The sequence below is a fragment of the Motacilla alba genome, chromosome 17, assembly GCF_015832195.1.
Source record: "Motacilla alba alba isolate MOTALB_02 chromosome 17, Motacilla_alba_V1.0_pri, whole genome shotgun sequence".
Classification (NCBI taxonomy): Eukaryota; Metazoa; Chordata; class Aves; order Passeriformes; family Motacillidae; genus Motacilla; species Motacilla alba.
In genome coordinates this window covers 5,378,948-5,397,594 of record NC_052032.1, presented here as the reverse complement: position 1 = coordinate 5,397,594, position 18,647 = coordinate 5,378,948, and the positions used below count along the sequence as shown (strand labels likewise).

The 18,647-nt window shown below is 60.4% G+C and overlaps 3 protein-coding genes across 10 annotated transcripts; 1 reads left to right on the top strand and 2 right to left on the bottom strand.

The window, feature by feature from the left end:
* The first annotated feature begins 574 nt into the window (after nt 1–574).
* Nucleotides 575–9,185, top strand: CERCAM (cerebral endothelial cell adhesion molecule). 3 transcript variants are annotated; one of them, XM_038156677.1, is made up of 14 exons: nt 575–747; nt 2,040–2,477; nt 4,630–4,740; nt 4,932–5,049; nt 5,129–5,263; nt 5,351–5,555; nt 5,628–5,747; nt 5,848–5,924; nt 6,106–6,212; nt 6,317–6,449; nt 6,627–6,754; nt 6,831–7,034; nt 7,927–8,163; nt 8,806–9,185. In XM_038156677.1, the coding sequence occupies exons 3-13, from the start codon at nt 4,667–4,669 to the stop codon at nt 8,159–8,161; spliced, it is 1,536 nt and encodes a 511-aa protein (XP_038012605.1). In that variant the 5' UTR covers nt 575–747; nt 2,040–2,477; nt 4,630–4,666; the 3' UTR covers nt 8,162–8,163; nt 8,806–9,185. The 3 variants fall into 3 exon arrangements, with proteins under 3 accessions (XP_038012605.1, XP_038012606.1, XP_038012604.1); XM_038156678.1 differs by lacking the exon at nt 575–747 and having other exon boundaries at nt 2,032–2,477; XM_038156676.1 differs by lacking the exons at nt 575–747; nt 2,040–2,477 and adding an exon at nt 2,927–3,092.
* A 982-nt stretch (nt 9,186–10,167) lies between these two features.
* Nucleotides 10,168–12,943, bottom strand: PTRH1 (peptidyl-tRNA hydrolase 1 homolog). Of its 6 annotated transcripts, none has more exons than XM_038156333.1 (5): nt 12,092–12,395; nt 11,829–11,928; nt 11,491–11,563; nt 11,180–11,225; nt 10,168–10,698 (listed from the first exon to the last, which is right to left on the bottom strand). In XM_038156333.1, exons 1-5 carry the CDS (start codon nt 12,378–12,380, stop codon nt 10,652–10,654), a joined length of 555 nt encoding a protein of 184 aa, XP_038012261.1. In that variant the 5' UTR covers nt 12,381–12,395; the 3' UTR covers nt 10,168–10,651. The 6 variants fall into 6 exon arrangements, with proteins under 6 accessions (XP_038012261.1, XP_038012259.1, XP_038012257.1 ...); XM_038156329.1 differs by lacking the exon at nt 11,491–11,563 and adding an exon at nt 12,858–12,943 and having other exon boundaries at nt 10,219–10,778; nt 12,092–12,311; XM_038156330.1 differs by lacking the exon at nt 11,491–11,563 and adding an exon at nt 12,402–12,541 and having other exon boundaries at nt 10,226–10,778; nt 12,092–12,311.
* Nucleotides 12,944–13,751: 808 nt separating this feature from the next.
* TOR2A (torsin family 2 member A) lies at nt 13,752–18,235 on the bottom strand. The gene is made up of 5 exons (XM_038156644.1): nt 18,104–18,235; nt 17,558–17,823; nt 16,302–16,477; nt 15,840–15,967; nt 13,752–15,302 (listed from the first exon to the last, which is right to left on the bottom strand). The coding sequence occupies exons 2-5, from the start codon at nt 17,762–17,764 to the stop codon at nt 15,058–15,060; spliced, it is 756 nt and encodes a 251-aa protein (XP_038012572.1). The 5' UTR covers nt 17,765–17,823; nt 18,104–18,235; the 3' UTR covers nt 13,752–15,057.
* Between the last annotated feature and the right edge of the window lie 412 nt (nt 18,236–18,647).

The following is an 18,647-nucleotide window of genomic DNA, read 5'->3' as shown; positions in this document are numbered from 1 at the left end:
GTCTGGAGGGAGAGCATCATTTGGGCAATGTCACAGCGTGGGAATGGGGACCCTTGGGAGTACCATGGATTTTAGGCAGCTGTTTGGGTCCCCAGGATGTTTTTTCTTGTGAAAAAAGATTAATAATCTTTTTGTTGTTGACTGAGGGACTTGTAGTGGCCTCGGCCATGTACACACACACAGAATTTCTGCATTCATAGATACATATATATATACACATATCTTTATATATTTGTCTTTTGCAACCAAGGTTCAGCCTTTTAAAGCAGAAAAATAGGACGTTTGAGGAAACTGGAGCTTTTCAAAGGCTTTGCTGAAAATCCTAGAAAATTTAAAGGAAGGGGTGGAGAGAGGTGGGAGGTAACCAAAATCCTCATCTCTGGGTCCAAAGGCAACTTTTTCCTGTAAAAAAAAGAAAACAGACTCCTGTAAACATTGTGCAGTGCTGCTCCTTCCTGGAGCCTTGGGGATGGAAAGTGTTTTTCCAGGCAGGATGCTTGCAGGCCCAATGCTGGCTCTGTATTGCAAGTATCACCATGTGGGCATGGAGCTGTGAGGATGTCCTGAGCCCCACGGGGACACCCTGGGTCCTGTGGGGACCTGCCACCTGCCTTCCAGTCCCGCTCGTGGGGCACAGGAGCTGTCACAGCCCAGTGTTGGCAGCGTGGTGCAGATGGAGATGCTGAGCCACAGCACGGAGCTGGGTGGGTTGTCACCCTGAGGACCACAGAGCAGGTGCCCTGACAGGTATCTCCGTGTCCCCCTTGTCCCCGAGCTCACCCAGGGCCGTTTTTCCATTGCATGCCCAAAGCTGCTCCTAAGGTGCCACTTGGCTGTCAGTGGGCTCTGAGGATCCACTGTGAGCCTGGCAGCAGCCAGGATGTGAGGGGAAGGCAGATTGCAAAGGCAGGGATAATTCTGACCCCAGCTGAGCTTGGGAGGACAGGCAGAGGATGCTCTGTCCCTCTACCAGCCCCAGCCTGTCTGTGTGCAGCACATTTCACTGGCTCGTGCCTCAGTTTCCCTGTGTCACAGTGGTGGCCCCCCTTCTTCTGCCTGCTTTGGGGTGACGGGGCTGTGGGAAGGGCAGTGTCCCCCTCTCTTCTCTGCTCTGGAGCCCACGGCCAGCGGGTGTTGGTGAGGGCTGCACCGGGGCAGCGGGGCCACGGCTGTGCTTGGGTGGCTGAATTGTGTGGGGTGCCAGGGGAAGGGCAGGTCCAGCTGTGACCCTGGGGGACAACGCAGGGATGAAGAGATGTGGGGATATCAGGATGGAGAAGGGAAGGGATGCAGGGATGGAGACATGAAGAGATGAAGAAGAAAAGGGATGCAGGCATGAAGACGAGCATGGATGAAAGAATGGAGGGGTGAAGGGCTGGAGGGGTGTAGCGGTCAGGGATATAGGGATAATGGAATGCAGGGATGAAGAAAGGCAGGGGGACAGGGTTGTGGGGACGTGGGGATCAGGTCCAGTTCTGCAGCCCCCGGGCTCGCCACCGAGAGCGGGTGCGGCGGCGCCGGGAGGTGGCAGCGCCGGGAGGTGGCAGCGCCGGGAGGTGGCGGCGCCGGGAGGTGGCACCGCCGGGAGGTGGCAGCGCCGGGAGGTGGCAGCGCCGGGAGGTGGCAGCAGCGGCCGAGCCGGGGCCGCGGGGCGGGGGCGGTGCCGCGGGGGTGTCCCCGAGGGCCGGGGGGGCCGCGGGCTCCGGGGGCATTCCCGCTGCTCTGCGGCCCTTGCTCCGCCCTCGCTCCTCCCGGGCGGCGGGGCCGTGCTCCGGGGCTCCGGCGGGGCAGAGCGGCTGCCCCTCGTTCCGCCTTCCCGGGGTGGAGTCCCGACGCGCACACGGGTGGCTCCGGCTCTGCTGGGCTCTCGGGCGCCCGTCCCTTCCCACAGCTCCTCAAAGGCTGGGAATTCCCGGCTGCGCTGGCGCCGAGCCCTTCCCGAAATACTTGTCCGAGCCGGGGCTGTAAACAGCGTTTTTCTCTCCGTGCAGTCGCTGCTGAGTCCTGGAATCCCCTGCCCCCTCTGTTGCCTCTTTCAGGTGTTCCTGGATTGTTCACTTCCCGACCCCTCTGCTGCACCCCGATGGAGCCCCGCCGGGGGGACACGGAGCCGGCGACAGCAGCCGCCCGGGGCACCGCTCACCGCGACACGGGTGGGCGCAGCTTCGGCCTCGTGTGGCATCCCCCCGTCCCTCGGCAGGGCTCGGTGCCGCCGCAGTGAGATGGGCTCTGCTGGTGGGGAGCACGGAGCCCCCGCCCTGCAGGACGTGACCGCCTCCGGGCCCGCGCTCGCCCTGGGAGCGGACGGCTGTGTTTGTGGATGGGGTGGAAAACCAGAAGGATTGGTCAAACGTCCCACAGGCGCCGGGCCTGCCCCTGCCCGCGGCTCGGACACGTCACAGACACGCCCGTGGGCCTGCGAATGGTCAGCCGTGGAGGACAGCCCGGGGACACGGCTCAGTGCGGTGGCTGCCCTGGTGAGGACGGCACAAGCCCCCCTCAGCCACAAACCTCTCTGGCCGCGATCCCCTTGTCCATGAGCTCCCTGGCGATGCTGCCCCCGGCAACCCTTGGCCATATCGCCCCAAACCATAACCTCCCTCCCCCAGTCCCACTGCCCCCCCACCCAGGCCGTGCAGGCACCGTGGAGAGCCAGCCATGTGCCGTGGGGATGCCCCGAAGCATCCTCGGGGAGGGGTTCCCGGGGTGTCCCCGGTCTCTCGCCCCCCAGCCATGGGCTGTGCAGGACTCTACACGGATATCGATTCTATTTAAGGAAGCCCGACCCAAACTGGCCCCCGGGGCTTGCTGCGGCGGCGGGGCCGGGCCGGGGGCGGGGGCGGGGGGTGCGCTGAGCACGGCGGGTCCCAGCCCGCCCCTTCCCCGCCCGCCGCCTCCGCCATGGGCGCCGCGGGGCCGCTCTGCGCCCTCCTCCTGCTGCTGGGCACCGGCACCGGCACCGGCACCGGGACCGGGCCAGCGCCACCGCGCCTGGTACTCGCCCTCCTGGCCCGGAACGCGCAGCACTCGCTGCCGCACTGCCTGGGAGCCCTGGAGCGCTTGGACTATCCCGCGGGCAGCATCGCCCTGTGGTGAGGCTGCGGGACCCCCGGGGGGAGAGTAGCACGGATCCTGGGGGAGGAGAGGGCTGTGGGGGAATGGGCATCTCGGGGGGAGCCGGGATGCTGGAGTCACAGGGACCGCGGGGATAACGGGGAGCCCCGGGGAATGGGGATAGCGGCGGGGAAGGAGGGTCCGGGGATTAAGGGAGACTGTGAGGAGAATGGAGAGCCGAGGATAGCAGGGACCCGGAGGACAGTGCTGGGGGGAAGTAGGGAGAGTGGGGGAACTGGGGGCTCTTGGGTGGACAGAACAGATTCGAAGGAATGGGGGCCTGCGGGGGAATGGGGATCTTTAGGGGGCAGGGACCTTCGGGAGGAGCAGGGACCCAGCTGGTAGCAGCATTCCCAGCCCCACAGTGGCAGGGTGGCTCTGCCCCGTGTGTGGGACCCAGCAGGGAAGCGGGAGGGGCTCGGGCTGCCCCGCGGCACAGGGGCAGGATCCTCACCTTTCCCCTGGGGAAGCTGTGGGGCTGGTGAGGGAGGGATCCCTGGGCACAAGGGGATTCTGCATCATCAGGGACGGGCGCTGCCTTCCCCCTCCCCGCAGGGCTCACCCTCAGGTCCCCCTTCCCAAACACACCGCCAAGCCCCGTTTACCGTGCTGGGGGTTGGCTGGAAGAGGAGTCTCCCGTCTCCTCGCTGCGCCACCGCCGTCTCTCGCCTGAACTTGTCGGAAACTTTTCCGCAGTTCCTTTTGCGGGGGAGCTGAGGCGGGGGCTGGCGGGGGGATCCTGGCGGGGCTGGGGCGGGGGTCAGCTGCCGGAAGGGGAAGGGGGGTCTTCACCTTTTCCCGCTGCACCCCCCGGGAACCTCCAGCCACAGGACCCTGCAGGGTATTTCAAGAGCAGCCCGTGGAGCTGAGGGGATACAGATCCTGCCTTCTCCCCTGAATCTGTCAAATCCCCATGATGCCAGTGCCTGGGGGATGTCCCGGGGCTCTTTGACAGGTCGAGGGTGTCAAGGAGTGTGGGAACTTGGGGTTTGGCCCAGTGCAAGGTGGGCTCAGCTCTGTCTGTGCTGGGCTCTCTGTGAACATTGTTCTGAGGACGGGTGGGAGAGTTGGGAATGGTGATGGTGCCCGGCAAAGGGAATGTTCAGGAAGGGGGATTTTTTGCTGTTGAGTCCTTTCGTCTCACTGCTGGAACAGTGGGATGCACAGGGGTACTGTGGGGTGCAGGGACAGGAGGACAAAGTAGCTGTGCTGCAATGCTCCTGGTGGGCAGTCACAAGGCTGGGGTGAGGAGAACATGTCCAGGGCAGTCACTGGACTGCAGGGATGCAGAGTGGGAGCTGTGGAACAGCCTGGCTGGCAGTGGCACCAAGGAAGAAATTACCAGTTGGCGTTCCCCCTCCTGCCTGCGCAGCCTTGGTTCCTTCAAATTACATGTTCTGTTCCCAGCAAGTCTGTCACTGGCTCAGTCTTTTGGCCCCGTGAGCATTTCTAGTGCAGGGTGAGGTCCTGGTTGTCCCTTGAGGACCCCCAGAGGCTGATGTCCCCTTATCCCAGGTGTGCAACAGATCACAACTCAGACAACACGACGGCAATGCTGCAGGAGTGGCTGGGGGCGGTGGGGAAGGACTATCACTCGGTGGCCTGGAAGGTGCAAGAGGAGCCCAGGTGAGGCTGAGTGAGTGCTGGGTGGGGGCAGGTGTGGGCTGAGGGGCTCCTGGGGCAGCATCAACTCTCCCTGGCTGGGACCAGGAGAAGCTAAGCGGAGTGGGGCTGACTCAGCCTGCCGGCAGGAACAGCCTGCACCGAGTTTGTGCATTCCCAGCGAGTGAGGTTAACCCCTACCTCCCCCTGCCCAGCTCCTACCCTGATGAGCTTGGTCCCAAGCACTGGAGTGACAAACGCTATGAAAATGTGATGAAGTTGAAGCAGGAAGCTCTCACCTACGCCCGGGAGCAGCAAGCAGACTACATCCTGGTAAGGGACTTGGGGCACTGGTGGGGTGGGGGCTGAGGTGGGCTTCTCCATGTCTCCAGAACCTGTGCTGTCTCTGCAGTTTATGGACACTGACAGCATCCTGACCAACAACCAGACCCTCAAGTTTCTCATGGCGCAGAACAAGTCAGTGGTGGCCCCCATGCTGGACTCGCAGACCTTCTACTCCAACTTCTGGTGTGGCATCACACCCCAGGTACGTCCCCAGAAAGCCCCGCAGGATGCGACACCCCCGTGGTGGAGGAGCGCTCTGCCAGGCAGGCATTGTGCTGGTGTGCCACAGGGATTCTATCGCCGGACAGCCGACTACTTCCCCACCAAGAACCGGCAGCGGGTGGGCTGCTTCTGCGTCCCCATGGTCTATGCCACCTTCCTGATCGACCTGCGGAAGGAGGAGACCTTGCAGTTGGCTTTCTACCCGCCCCACCCCAACTACACCTGGGCCTTCGACGACATCATTGTCTTTGCCTACTCCTGCCAGGAGGCTGGTGAGGGCGATGGGGGTTTCGGGGGGTGCAGGGCCTGGGGGGGCTGTGCTGCTCACCTGTCTCATCCGGCAGGTGTGGAGGTCCATGTGTGCAACCAGCACCACTTTGGTTACATCAATGTTCCTGTGAAGGCCCACCAGACGCTGGAGGATGATCATGCCAACTTTGTGCATCTCACGCTGGAGGCCATGGGTGAGTGCCCATGGGTGAGAAGACCTGGACAGGGCTGTCAGCCCCAGCTCCCAGCCAGGGGAATCTGGGCTCCACTGAAGAGTGTCTCCTCTCTCCACAGTGGATGGTCCCCCCATGCAGCGCTCCAGGCACATTTCTCTCCCACCCAGGCCACTCACAAAAATGGGCTTTGATGAAGTAAGTGCTCAGTGGAGCAGCTCGCGTTCCCCTGTCCACCCCTCCGGTTGCATCCCTCTCTCTGATTGCATCTATCCATGGCAAAGCCCAAGCCCCTGTCCCCATCCTGCAGTAGCCAGGCAGCCTGTGTGTCCCCCATGACAACATGCCCCATTGCTGGGGCTCTCCTCTTCCTCCCCAGATCTTCCTAATCAACCTGGTGCGGAGGCCAGACCGGCGGCAGCGAATGCTGGCATCCCTGCAGGAGCTGGAGATCATTCCACGGGTGGTGGATGCTGTGGATGGCAGGTGACCATGGGGGGACCGCTCAGCCAGTCCCCTGGTGTCACCCTGGGGAGGGGACGGGGAGTGTCTAGGGGGACACCTCGCTGATGCAGCCTCTCGCCCTGCAGCACCCTCAACAGCAGTGACATCAAGGTGCTGGGTGTGGACTTGCTGCCCGGGTACTACGATCCCTTCTCCGGCCGCACGCTCACCAAGGGCGAGGTTGGCTGCTTCCTCAGCCACTACAATATCTGGAAGGAGGTATGGGGCCACAGCGGCCATGGGGTCCCTAAGGGCCACCAGCAGTGGGCAGGGACCCTGTGAGCATCGCAGATGTCTGGAGGACCTGGGGAAGAAGGAGTGTCCTGCAGGGTCAGTGGCCCCAGTACGGCCCAGAGTGGTGCTGGGATAGGCTGGCACCTCTGTGCCCTCCTGCAGATCGTGTCCCGGAGGCTGGAGCGGTCAGTGGTCTTCGAGGATGATGTGCGCTTCGAGGCTGCCTTCCCAGCGCGGCTGCAGCGGCTGATGGAGGAGCTGGAGCGGGCACAGCAGGACTGGGACCTCATGTAGGTGCTGGGACCAGGGGGATGTGGGGTGGGGGTCCCCAGGGCTGGCTCTCATGGTTCCCCGGCCACCCCACAGCTACCTGGGGAGGAAACAGGTGAACGACGAGGATGAGGCACCTGTGAAAGGCGTGCGGAACCTGGTGGTGGCCGGGTACTCGTACTGGACACTGGCCTACGCCATCTCCCACCATGGGGCACGGAAGCTGCTGGCCACCAAACCCCTCTCCAAAATGCTGCCCGTGGACGAGTATCTGCCCATCATGTATGACAAGCACCCCAAGTAAGGAGCAGATTGTGCAGGAGGGTTCTGGCCTGGCCATGCCAGCGTGGGACAATGTGTTTCTTCTCTGCCGTCACCACCTCAGCCAGTTCCCCCGTTGCAGGCGTTACTCATGCTGAAAAACATCTGTAGCATGAGCTCATTCTCAGCCGGCCGCTGCCTGGCCACTGGCCGCTGGAAAATGGCCCTCTGCCAGCATGGGGTGGGGGAACGGGAACGGAGCTGGGGCTTGGTGTGGGCCCTGCACAGGGTCTTGGCCCCATGGCAAGGGGCGGGGAGCAGCCCCCTGTACCTGAGTGCTGGGGGGGCTCTGTGGTCCCCTGCCCCTGGTTTGGGGTCTCAGCCCCAATTTGGAGCACTTCATGCCCCTCTCTGGGGTGGGGGTCAGCTGTAAGGCTTTGTCTGGGGAGGCAATTTAGGGGGTGAGTGAGCATAGCGGGTGGGTGTCCTGGGAGAGAAGGGACTGGGAAACCCAGTGAGCAGGATGGAGAAACACACAGATCAGGCATGTAAAAGGCAGGCTGGAGGTGGATGGAGGGACAGATCAGGGCTCTGGATGTGCACCAGCAGCGCTGGAAGCCCCCTGCTTGCAGGCATAACAGCACCAGACAGCCCTGTCTCAGGGCCAGCTGGATGCTGTGCCAGAGACCCACTCTGTGCCAAGAGCTGGCCCCAGCTGGTGGGGAGCGACAGGTCCTGTCCTCCTGTAATCCCTCCACAGTCCCTGCCCAGCGTCCCCAGCTCCATGCCTGGTACCCCACATCCCTCCCTATCCCCTGCCCTGCATGGAGCCTTGCCCGGGTGGTTGATTTGGTTTTCCCAGTGCTTTTTCTCCTCTGTGTGCTCCTCTGTAAGCCTGTTTCTCCTCTTGGGTCTGCTCCATTTTCCCCAGTGAGGATTACAAGCGGCACTTCTCCCCACGGGACTTGCTGGTGTTTTCAGCTCACCCCCTCCTGGTTTATCCCACTCACTATGCTGGGGACAGCAACTGGCTGAGTGACACCGAGACTTCCACCATCTGGGATGACGATGCCAAGAAGACTGACTGGGTTGGCTCGCAGAAGACACTGAGGGACTCACGGGGCAGTGCTGGCCACCTCCGCTCCACGGCCCGTGACGAGCTCTGATGGTAAGCAAGGCTGTGAGACCCGGGCACAGGGGACAGAGCAGCTGGGGAGTGTCTCCCTGCACGTGCCATGTTCAGATGTGTGCCACATGCCTAGCTTGTTTTTGTCACGGGGCAACAGCTCTCCCTGTCAGACTCAAAGCATTGGGAAACAGAAACCAGACTGTCTCTTCCAGGTGGGGAAGGGGGTGGGGACACAGATGTCCCATGTGGGGCTGCACTGGGCTGGAGGGGATTTGGGGACAGGGCCCTCCATATCCCTGAGTCCATGCTGCTCCCTTCAGCCCCTCAGATGAGGGAGAATGCTCCTTTGCCTGCTGCAAAAGTGTGGAAAGAGCTGGGGCATCTCCCAGGGGAACATTTCACCCCAGCACTGCTTGCTCCCCTCAGAAGTGGGTCTCCTTGAGACTGTGGCCATGCAGGCAGGCGACCCACACTGGCTCAGCCCCAGGGCAGCATAGACACAGTTAACGCTGGGTCAGACTTTCCCTGCCTGAGGTTGCTTGTCCTGGCAGCAGAACTGCACTGGGAGCTGCCAGACCGGGGGAGGCTGGAAAACAGCCCTCCCACTGCCTCGGCTGCAGGCGTGAACACGCTGGGGCTGCTCCTGCCGTGACCGGTAATGTCTGTGTCCATGCCTCCTAGGGATGAGGGATTGTGATCCAGCTGGGAGCACCACGGACCTCATACTGCCCGCTCCCACTCAGGAGATGCAGCTGCCCTGGACAGAGCCCCGCAGGGTTCTTCATATCTGCGTATGACAAATCCACCCAAGGCAGGATTTGCCCCAGGAAAGCCTTTCCCTGCCAAGTGGAGAGACCAGAGGAGCGCAGTGCTCCGTCTCTGCTGAGGACACACCTCCAGGACAGTCCCAAGCGATGCCACCTCTGCCATCTCCCACCAGCCTGGACTTTGGGGAGTGGACTTTGGGCTGGCACGTGTGGTGGCCTCCTGCCACTGACTGGGCTTGTCCCTCATGCCATGCCTGGGTGGAAGCCCAGGGAGGATTAAAGCAGACTGTTTGAGCTGATGTGCTGGGTGCTGGCATTGCCCCAAGTTCCCAGGGCATTACCCCACTGGGGTCACCTTGGTGCTGCAGGGGTGATGGTCTGGTGGTTCCCTTAGGGAACTTTGGGAATGAAATCTCTAAGGGGCAAAGAGAGGGAAGGACGGGGGGGGGGGGGGGGGGGGGGGGAGGAATATTGAAGCTCACCCTTGGGGTCTGGGTGGGAAAGGTGGGTGGCATCTTCATGGAGCTCAGCTCTCCCCTGGGAGTGAAGATGATGGAGCAGCAGGTGGAGGCCTTGGTAGCAGACACCCAGAGAGATGCCTGAGACTACCAAGGGAATCAGGAAAGCATCATTTGGGACAAGCTGAAGAGCTACAGCAGGGACATCCTGAAGGAAAACAACCAGCTCCATATCACATGGGACCTGATGAGCCAAGTGGGTCTCCTGGAGAACAGGGAGGAGATGGCCAAGTGCCTGTTCTGCAAGTGCAGGGTCCCAGCCAGTGGACATGGGTGAGGAAGGGATGACAGGTTGGGCACACTTTTGCTTCCCAGCTTTTCCCCTGGTCCAGGCAGTCTCAGTGCTCCAGGAGGAGCTCAGGAGCTGGGGATGGAGCAGAATGTCTGGAGCAGAGGATGGAAGCGACAGAAACACTGTGGTATACATCAGCCAGCAAGTGTCCCAGCGCTTATTCCAGTGCCTGCTGGGATGCAGAAGAGCTGCCTTTGCTGGGTGTCTCAGTGTTCCTGGGATACAGAGCTGGGCAGGACATGCTGGCACACCCAGAACTCTGGGACACAGCACTGGTGAGGACACACAGCCTCAGTCTGTGCTCTCCACGAGACCTGCAATGAGTCTGCGGGAAGCCAGAACTCCTGCAGCTGTTGGAAACTCCACAGTTTCGGCCAAAACCACTGAACTCAAAAACACTGTGAGGCCAGCCCTGAAACTTGCTGCAGCTCAGTGGGAGCAGCACGCTAGGAGATTCCAGGCTCTCCGTGCTTGCCAGTTTCTCAGCAAAGCTGAAGTGCCTTTGGACTCTACAGAAGTAGCTCCTATTGCTCCCCATTTCTCACTAGAAGCCTCCCTCCAGACTGTGCTGGTCGAACAGGGATGGGAACACGGATTTGAGCTGCCGTGCCAAGGATAACCCAAGCTTGGCAAGCGGCGCATGGAAGAGAGGCGGGAGCAGGGCAGAGCCAGGGTGAGGGTTTATTTAATTTCTGTGCCAAACTGAGGCATGGAGCCTCTGCAGGGATTCCAGCGGGACACAAGCTGCCTGGATTGGTGTGGGGATGGAAGGAGGCTGCCCCAGCTCCCAGCCAGGCTGCCCAGCTGGGCCAGCTCTGCTCCGCACCACAGTCGCTCCAGAGTGCCTGCAGCACCCTGTCCATCAGCCACAAGGGTCCCTGGGGGTTTGTGTCAGCCCCTGTCCCCTGGCTCTGCAGGCACTCGGCTCTGGATGTGCTCCAGCAGACAGGTCACTGCCTGGGCCAGGATCTGCTCCAGCTTCTCTCGCTCCCCAGCACTGAACGGAGACAGGACATAGGTGGGCACTGTCACATCACCCTCTGGCCGCCCGATGCCGATCCTGAGCCGGGTCATCTCCTGGGGAGGAAGGAAGAGAGCTGGGGGAGCTTCCCCTCAAGTGTTCAGACAGAGCTAGGCAAGGAGACAGTGCTGAGAGTGGGGCTGGGCAGCAAGCGAGCAGCTCCTCATGTTTTCCAGGTGGTTTTGAGTGCTTGCTCCAAGAAACATAATTTTGGAAGAGGCTTTTGCTGGGCTGTGCTGAGATCCCAGGCTCCTGCCAGGCTTGGCAGAGGCACTCAAGCTAATTGTTTCCATGTCCTCCATAGCAGCCAAACAGAAAACAGCCCTCCAGAAGGAAGGGGAAGGAGAAAAGGGGGAAAAGGGAGCGGGGGAAAGGAATCAGAAAAATGGGAGTGGGGGAACAAGCCATGCATTGAGGGGGGCACAGGACTGATCCCCTTCCCCTGACACACACTCACGTTGGACTGCAGAGCACTGATGCAGGATTGGACCCCGTTGTGTCCCCTTGGGAGAGAAGAGAAAATCCACACTTCGTTTGTAAGGGATAGCCCCCCATATAGCCCTGGGGTCTCCTGCTGCAGGAATGTGGGAATGTGGTCCCAGCCAAGGGCTGCAGTCCCCACGTCCTGGTTCTGCAGGAACATCCAGCCCTGGGGGCTCAGAGCAGTTGGCTGGGGGTTGGAGGGAAGCAGGGCTGGGACAGCACGTTCTGTGTGTGTCAGCACTTGCCACAGCTGCTGCATGTGTGACTGAGCACCGGGGCCCATACCTGCCCCATGCTGCACTGGAAGCTTTCCCAGGTTAAATGTCTGGTGCTGGGCAGGCACAGTGGAGGCAGAGTGCTATAAAAAGCCCATGTGGTGCTGTCAGTGGGCTGAATCCAGCCCACAGCCGCTTCCAGGAGGCTCCCTACCCTCCCTGCCAGGGCAGGAACTGGGAGGCTGCCCAAACAGCTGGCTGTTGTCTCTGCAATAGATGGAGCTCAGGACAAGAGCTGAAACATTGCAAGGCTGGTGGGATGGGGCCAAGAACAGCCCATGAACCTGTATGGGCATGTTAAAGCCTCAAACCAGCTCACACAATCAGGGAGCTGGGGCTATCCCATACCTTGCACTGCCTCCCAGCTTGATTGCCACCTTGCCCAGGGCCTTGTCCAGGTCGTCGTGAACCAGGTAAATGTCTCCAGGGCCAAGGCTGTAGAGCTCAGCTTTGGAAACAGAAATACAACCTAAGAAATGAGGGGAGGCGGACTCACCAGGCCCTGACTCTGCAGAGTGGGGCTGTAGTGAGCCATGGAGGGCAGGGAGATGGCAAGGCTGTCACAGGGGGCTGGTGGCACTAGAGGCTTTGGGGCTGGCCCAGTTGCTCACCAGCACTGGCAACGCTGAGCCCATTGAGGTTCATGAACCTCCGTGGCTTGAGCAGCACCAGCTCCAGGCCGTGGGCTGTGGCCAGGGCTACATCAGCACAGCACCGCTTGTCCACTCGCCAGCCCTCGGCCACCGCCAGCTGCCGGGCCAGCTGGTCCAGCACCTCCATGCCCACGCTGTGCCGTGTGCCTCGCAGCCCATAGTTACCCAGGCCGGCCACCTGCATGACAGGTGTCAACACGGCTCTGACAGGCCACCATGAGACCCCTGGCCCCTGCACGGGCCTCATCCCCTCCAGCGTGACTCAGACCTGCTCCCTCCGTGCTCCCCGCAGCTGGCTGGGTCCTCGCAGCATTCCCTTCAGTCCCTCTTCCCTCGGTGCCACCCTCACAGTCCTGATCCACCCTGTTCTTCTCACAGCCCTGTTCCCTCCATTCCCCTCACAGCCCCGTTCCCCTCACAGTCCAGCTCCATGTGCTCCCCTCACAGCCCCGTTCCCCTCACAGTCCAGCTCCATGCGCTCCCCTCACAGTCCAGCTCCCGCCGTTCCCCTCACAGCCCCGTTCCCCCCGTTCCCCTCACAGCCCCGTTGCCCCGATCCCCCCGTTGCCCTCACAGCCCCGTTGCCCCGATCCCCCCGTTGCCCTCACAGCCCCGTTGCCCCGATCCCCCCGTTCCCCTCACAGCCCCGTTGCCCCGATCCCCCCGTTCCCCTCACAGCCCCGTTGCCCTCACGGCCTCCCCGCCCCGCTCCCCCCGCCCTCACCATGGCGCGCGGCCCCGCCCGCCCCACGAGCGCTCGCGCGCGCCCCGCCACCTCCGCCGCCAGCATCGCCCGCCTGGCCCGCGTGACGTCACGCCCTCGCGCCGCTCAGCGCCACGCCCACGTCGCCTCTCCCCCGCCGCCATGTTGGTTACGGGCAGCGCCGCCATCTTTCCAGCGGGCGGCGGGGCGGTACCGGGGGCGGTATCGAGGGAGGTGTCCGGGCTGAGATGGTGCCCCGCGGGGCGGTGCCGGGGGGCGGTATCGAGGGAGGTGTCCCCGCTGAGATGGTGCCCCGCGGGGCGGTACCGGGGGCGGTATCGAGGGAGGTGTCCCCGCTGAGATGGTGCCCCGCGGGGCGGTGCCGGGGGCGGTATCGAGGAAGGTGTCCCCGCTGAGATGGTGCCCCGCGGGGCGGTGCCGGGGGCGGTATCGAGGGAGGTGTCCCCGCTGTGATGGTGCCCCGCGGGTCCCTGGTGCCACAGGTGGTTGTGGTGGGGACGGCGAGGCGCGTTAACGGGGCTCTACTGGGGGCCGCGGCCTGGGAAGCCCCCCTCACGGAGAAGACCGTGAGCAGCTCCGCAGAGGGTCCCCGAGGGGCTCGCAGGAGCAGAGAACGCCCGGGACTGGGCCCCGTGGTTTGTGTGTTGGTGCCCGTTCGGTCTCCACTCGCGTGCCGGCCCTTGGCACACGGCCGGATGGGGGAACCCATCACTCCTCACCTTCCCCCAGGCCATCCTGCAGCCCTGGGTGGGTTCTCACCCTGCCAGGAGGGCACAGCTTTCTTCCAGGGCACTGAACAGCTCCCCAGCCCAGCAGCGCATCACTGTGCTGGAAATTGGTCATCTTTCAAGTCCTTCCACACTACCTGCAGTCAGGAATCCATGTAAACACCTCAACTTCTTCATTCTTATAAGATTTATTTAAAATTAGAAACCCATATTTTTGCAAGAGGCAGAATTTTTGCCTGGCTTTGGGCCAGCTCTTTGGGTGGTGTCTAAAATCCCTAAAACTCAGGGCCTGGAGCTGGAATGGTCCCAAGCACTGGCAGCTCATTTCCATACAGGGAACAAGCAGAGCTTTGGAAGCTTTGCAAAGTGTCCTTACACCCATCCCTTGAGCAGGTTGCTCCTGGCGAGTGAATGACTCTGGTGCCCTGACCTCTTATTCCATAGCAGCACAGAGGACATTAAAATCAGGGCAAAAGCCAGGCTGTGCGTCCCATGCTTGGCAGTCTGGAGCACTGATATTCTCTAACTTGTCCCTAGGTGACACTCCCCAGAAGCTGAACGGCTGCTGGCCCAGCCAAAGCCTGCAAGGTCTGACCAGCAGAAGGATGTACAAGAAGCTCCACAGCTCATAGCACCAACCCTGCTGCAGAAACCATCTCTGAATAAAAGGAATTTTCAAAACCGTTAGCAGCGCTGTGGGCTCCCCTGGAGGTAGGATGAGATTCTTCACGGCTGGTAAAACAAGCAAGAAGTCTTTCGTTGTTGTTTTCCTGGTTTGCTACAGGGAAATCCTTTGGCCCTTAGGGGAAAGATGCATGAAGGGGTGGTAGGGGAGCCTGGCTCATGGCAGATCAGGTGTTCCTCTCTCCCACATTACCCCCCTCATTGGTGTTGAGGCTACCAAGCACCTATTCACAGTGAAAGGAAACTGGAATGTGGGTGGCTCTAAAACTTCTTCGAAAAGAAAACTTGGTTGCCATGTCGAGGTGTTCACAGGAGTCAGCACCAGTATGTTGTGCCAAGGAGCTGAGGCACAGCTACGCTTAAAAAGGTTTTAAAAAAACTGTTAAAATGCTTTAAGGAAGAAATAGTCTTCTGTGGGCTCAGAACCTTAACAAATTGGGTATCAACAGCTGCCAGAAGTGGGCAGAGCTGTGGATGGGTGCTGTTGACAGGGTGAGAACCTCCCTGACATTGCAGACCCTCTCAGCATCTTCCCCATGTCATCACACATGTCTCAGGTGGTGGATCCACCTTTACCTGGCCAAGAGTCAATCAGTAAAGTGCTTTAAATTACATAATTTGCACCCGGTCCTGCAGCTGCATCCTGCAGTGGACTCCTTGGAGCTGGAGAGAGTTCAGCAGGAGAGCCCTTGTGCTGTGGGGAGTGACACACCATTCCCACTGCACATCCCACCAGCCCTGGCTGCCTTCTAGCTCCATATGGATCTGAGAGAGGCTCTTGCCAGTGACTAAAAGAAAAAACTGATGCGAGAGGCCACTGTTTTGCAGCCTGTTGATGAGAATAACTTCTCCTCTTCTGGGAAGTAGGGGATGCTGTCAGCCACTTCCTGGACGACATCCGGGCGTACCTCGAGGCCCTGCTGGACAAGCTCGCTGACGACGCACTGCTTTACGTGGTGGTGCTTCAGTGGGAGGAAAGGCACAACGAAATCAATGAGATGCTCATTAATGATCCCAGATTTCCAGAAGCCACCTGCGCAAGGAAAGGAAGAGAAGGTTTTAGCTTCAGAGAGGCTCTGCAGTCTCTGCAATTCAAAGAGCTGCCTTGTATGAAGCTAAAATACTCTGCTGAAGAGAGATCTTGCTGGTTTTGAACCCAGCAGTTGTCACCTCCCCCCAGACAGACTTGTTCTCCAGGGATGGGGGGATTTAGCTTGTCTAATCAGAATTTAAGCTCTGCTCCCTGTGCTAAGGGCAAGGCAAGGAGATGCAGGCAGGCAGTGGGATCAATATAGCTCAGTGCTGTTTTGGCAAGTGTGCTGTGCTGTCTGCCAGCCCCCAGCTGCAAATACACCTTGTCTCCCAAGAACTTTGCTAAATATGGCAACAGGTCTGCTGGCTCAGAAGGAAGGAAACCTCAAGGGGATCGCAGTTCCACTTTCTCAAAACACCCTTGTCCCTTTCTGGTTGCCTGGGAGGTAGCAGGTGGTGTGGGAGGCTTCCTAGAACAAGCCTGGCTGTCTGTGCTGGGCTGTGGGGCTACAGGAGGAGCTCAGCTCCATGCACTCACTCTCGGGGTTTTCAAACACGGCCTTGGAGATGGCTGGCTCCAGGTCCTGCAAGCTGATCTCCTCCCGGTCCTTGCGGGCACGCCACAGAGCCAATGTCACGTTGTTGATCTGCTCCCCTCCTGCATTGCTGCACAAGAAGGAGAGGCTTATCCACTGTGAAGCCAGGAAAATGGTGTCTCAGGTGGCACCTGACACCCACCAGCCTGCAGAGTGCAAGCCAGCAGCTCCCAGCTGCCTGGCCCAAAATAACTCCTGTAGAGGCAGCCAAATAACATGCAGAGGAGGCTTTCTCACACTCTCCAGATCTGTCTGTTCACAGTGAGAGAGCATCTCTTGGCACTTGCAGAGGCTCAAGGCTTGGAGAAGGAAAGGCAAAACAAGCGTGTGCCCTGAGGCAGGTGCGACCTCTGCCCAAATGGGCAGCAGCGAGCCGGAAGGCCCCATGGAGAGGCCTCTCTCACCTGATGAAGATGAAGATGGCTTTGCGGTAGTTGGTCCCGTACACAACCCACGAGGGTCCCAGGAACGGGATGATCACATCAATCAGGCCTGGGTGCATCTTGTCCATCTCATCAAACAGAAACGCTGACCGTCCACAGTTGGTCAAGTTTCCCTGGATCCAGCGCTTCAGGCTTTCCTAGGAAACACACCCACCAAGTGTAAGGCAGCGAGATGGCGAGGAAGGCTCAAACACCCCGGAGTAAAGGCTGAGGCAAGAGCTCAAGCACAGCCAAAGGTGCTGAGAGCAGCATGTCCCTGCGCAGCACCACACCTGGAGCTGAAAGATCCAGTGCTGGGGAGGCCCCTTTATTCTGGGTTCCACACAGTGGCTGTTTACCAGCTTTTTTAGCCCATTGTAGGTCTTTATTTATACAGATTTAAAGGAGGAGGCAACACACTAAAGCTGGAGATTCAGACTCCTACAGCTCCCCCACGTTCTTCTCCTTCCCTGTTGTATCTATACAGCTCCCAGCTTCTTGCCAGCTCCTGCTCTGATGCAGAAACATGTGCCTGCGCTGACCCAGAACGGCTCTTTATCATGGCTGAAGGTCCTTCCCAGCCCACACAAAACCACTCACATTGCCTGGGGCCATGTGAAACTCCTAACTGAAGCACTTCGGCCAGGAAGGGATTTACTTTTCCAAAAGCATTTCCTCTAAGGACACAATACAACAAATAACTTCTCCAAATATCCAGAAACTAAAGGTCCAGGTGTGCAGAATTCCCACTCGGCATTTTGATTTCTCGCTTTTCTCAGGTCTAAGAGACAGGATGGCACCATGGAGAGTCTGGAGCTGCTGTTAGGGAGCGTGTGCTCTGTGAGGAGGGGATTACAAGTCTAGTGATATGCAGGTTTTTACAACCATCAGGCTGTTTGGAAAGCAATGGGAAATTTTTAGTGCCTTTCATCTAAGCCAAGCACTTTTGTTTGTGTGTTCAAAGAGCTGTGTAAATATTTAAGAATGTGAACACAATCAGGGCAAGGACTGCTGTGGAGAGGACAAAAGTAATAACTGAGTATATTGCAGTTACTAGTGCATCCTTCAGCCAGTGTATGGAGCCACTCTCTCAGCTATGTTTGTCTGAGAGGGTAAAACAAAGAGCTTTTATTCCTGCTGCACTTCAGGAAACAGCTTGAATGCATATGTACTGACGATCAACCCAGACACAGCCAAAACCCCCCAGTGAAGTGGCACTGCTGAGCGGCGTCCCTTACCTTGTACTGCTCTATCTGCTCAGCGTGGGGGAAATGCACTATGGGGGAGAAGTGGTGAACATAGGGGCTCTGCAGCCCCCTCTGGAAGAGGTAGCGGATGAGCATGGAGCTCACGTATGTTTTGCCTGTTCCTGTCGAGCCGTGGAAGGACATCACGAGGGGTTTCACAGGATTCGGGTTCTCCAGGAACTCCCTCAGCCCCTTCATCACTTGCTGCCTCACCAGGGGCTGCCCCACCAGATTCGTAGCCAAGTCAAACTCCAGACCTGAAACGAAGTGAAACCAGGATTTGGAAATCGCGGGCTGCTGTCGCTCGTCCCGTCCCTGGGGGCCGCCCCGCTGGGCCCCGTCACCCCCGGCTGCCGCACGGCCGAGACCCCGCTCCGAGGGACGCTCCCTGGGCGGCGCTGGCTCCCGGGATCCCCTCGCCTGCTGCCTCCCGGCCTCGGCGGCTGCGCGCCCCCCGCCCCAGGGTCCCCCTGCCCCCAGACCCCTTTCCCGGCCGGCCGCTCCCGCTGACCGCGCAGGTCGGGCCCGAAGCCGCACTCGCAGTCCGCCGAGAAGCCGCAGCGCAGCGCCCACAGGTCCCAGGCGGCGGCGGGGCGGGCGGCGGCCGTCAGCAGCACTAGCAGCACCGGGACCGGGACCGGGGCTGGAGCCGCTCCGGGGGCCATGGCGGCCGCGGCTTCCGCACCGCCCGCACTACAACTCCCACCGTGCCCCGCGCGGAGGCGGGGCCAGAAGGACAGCTACGGCAAAGAGGCGTGGCCATGCACCAAGGGGGTGGAGCCTGGCCCGTATCGCCCCGCCTCCCCGCTGGGCAGGGTCCCTGTGCCCCCTGGGCCCCCTGTCCCCTCCCGCCTTGGGGACCCGCCACCCTCTCGCAAAGAACAACCTTCTGAAATTCAGCAAGGGCAAACGCAGGGTCCTGCACCTGGGGAGGAACAGCCCCGAATACCGGTACCGGTTCGTGGCCGACATGGAAAGCAGCTCTGCAGAAAAGGACTGGGGTCCTGGTGAACACCAAGCTGTCTGTGAGCCAGCAGTGTGCCCAGAGGGCCAACAAGGCCAGTGGGATCCTGGGCTGGAT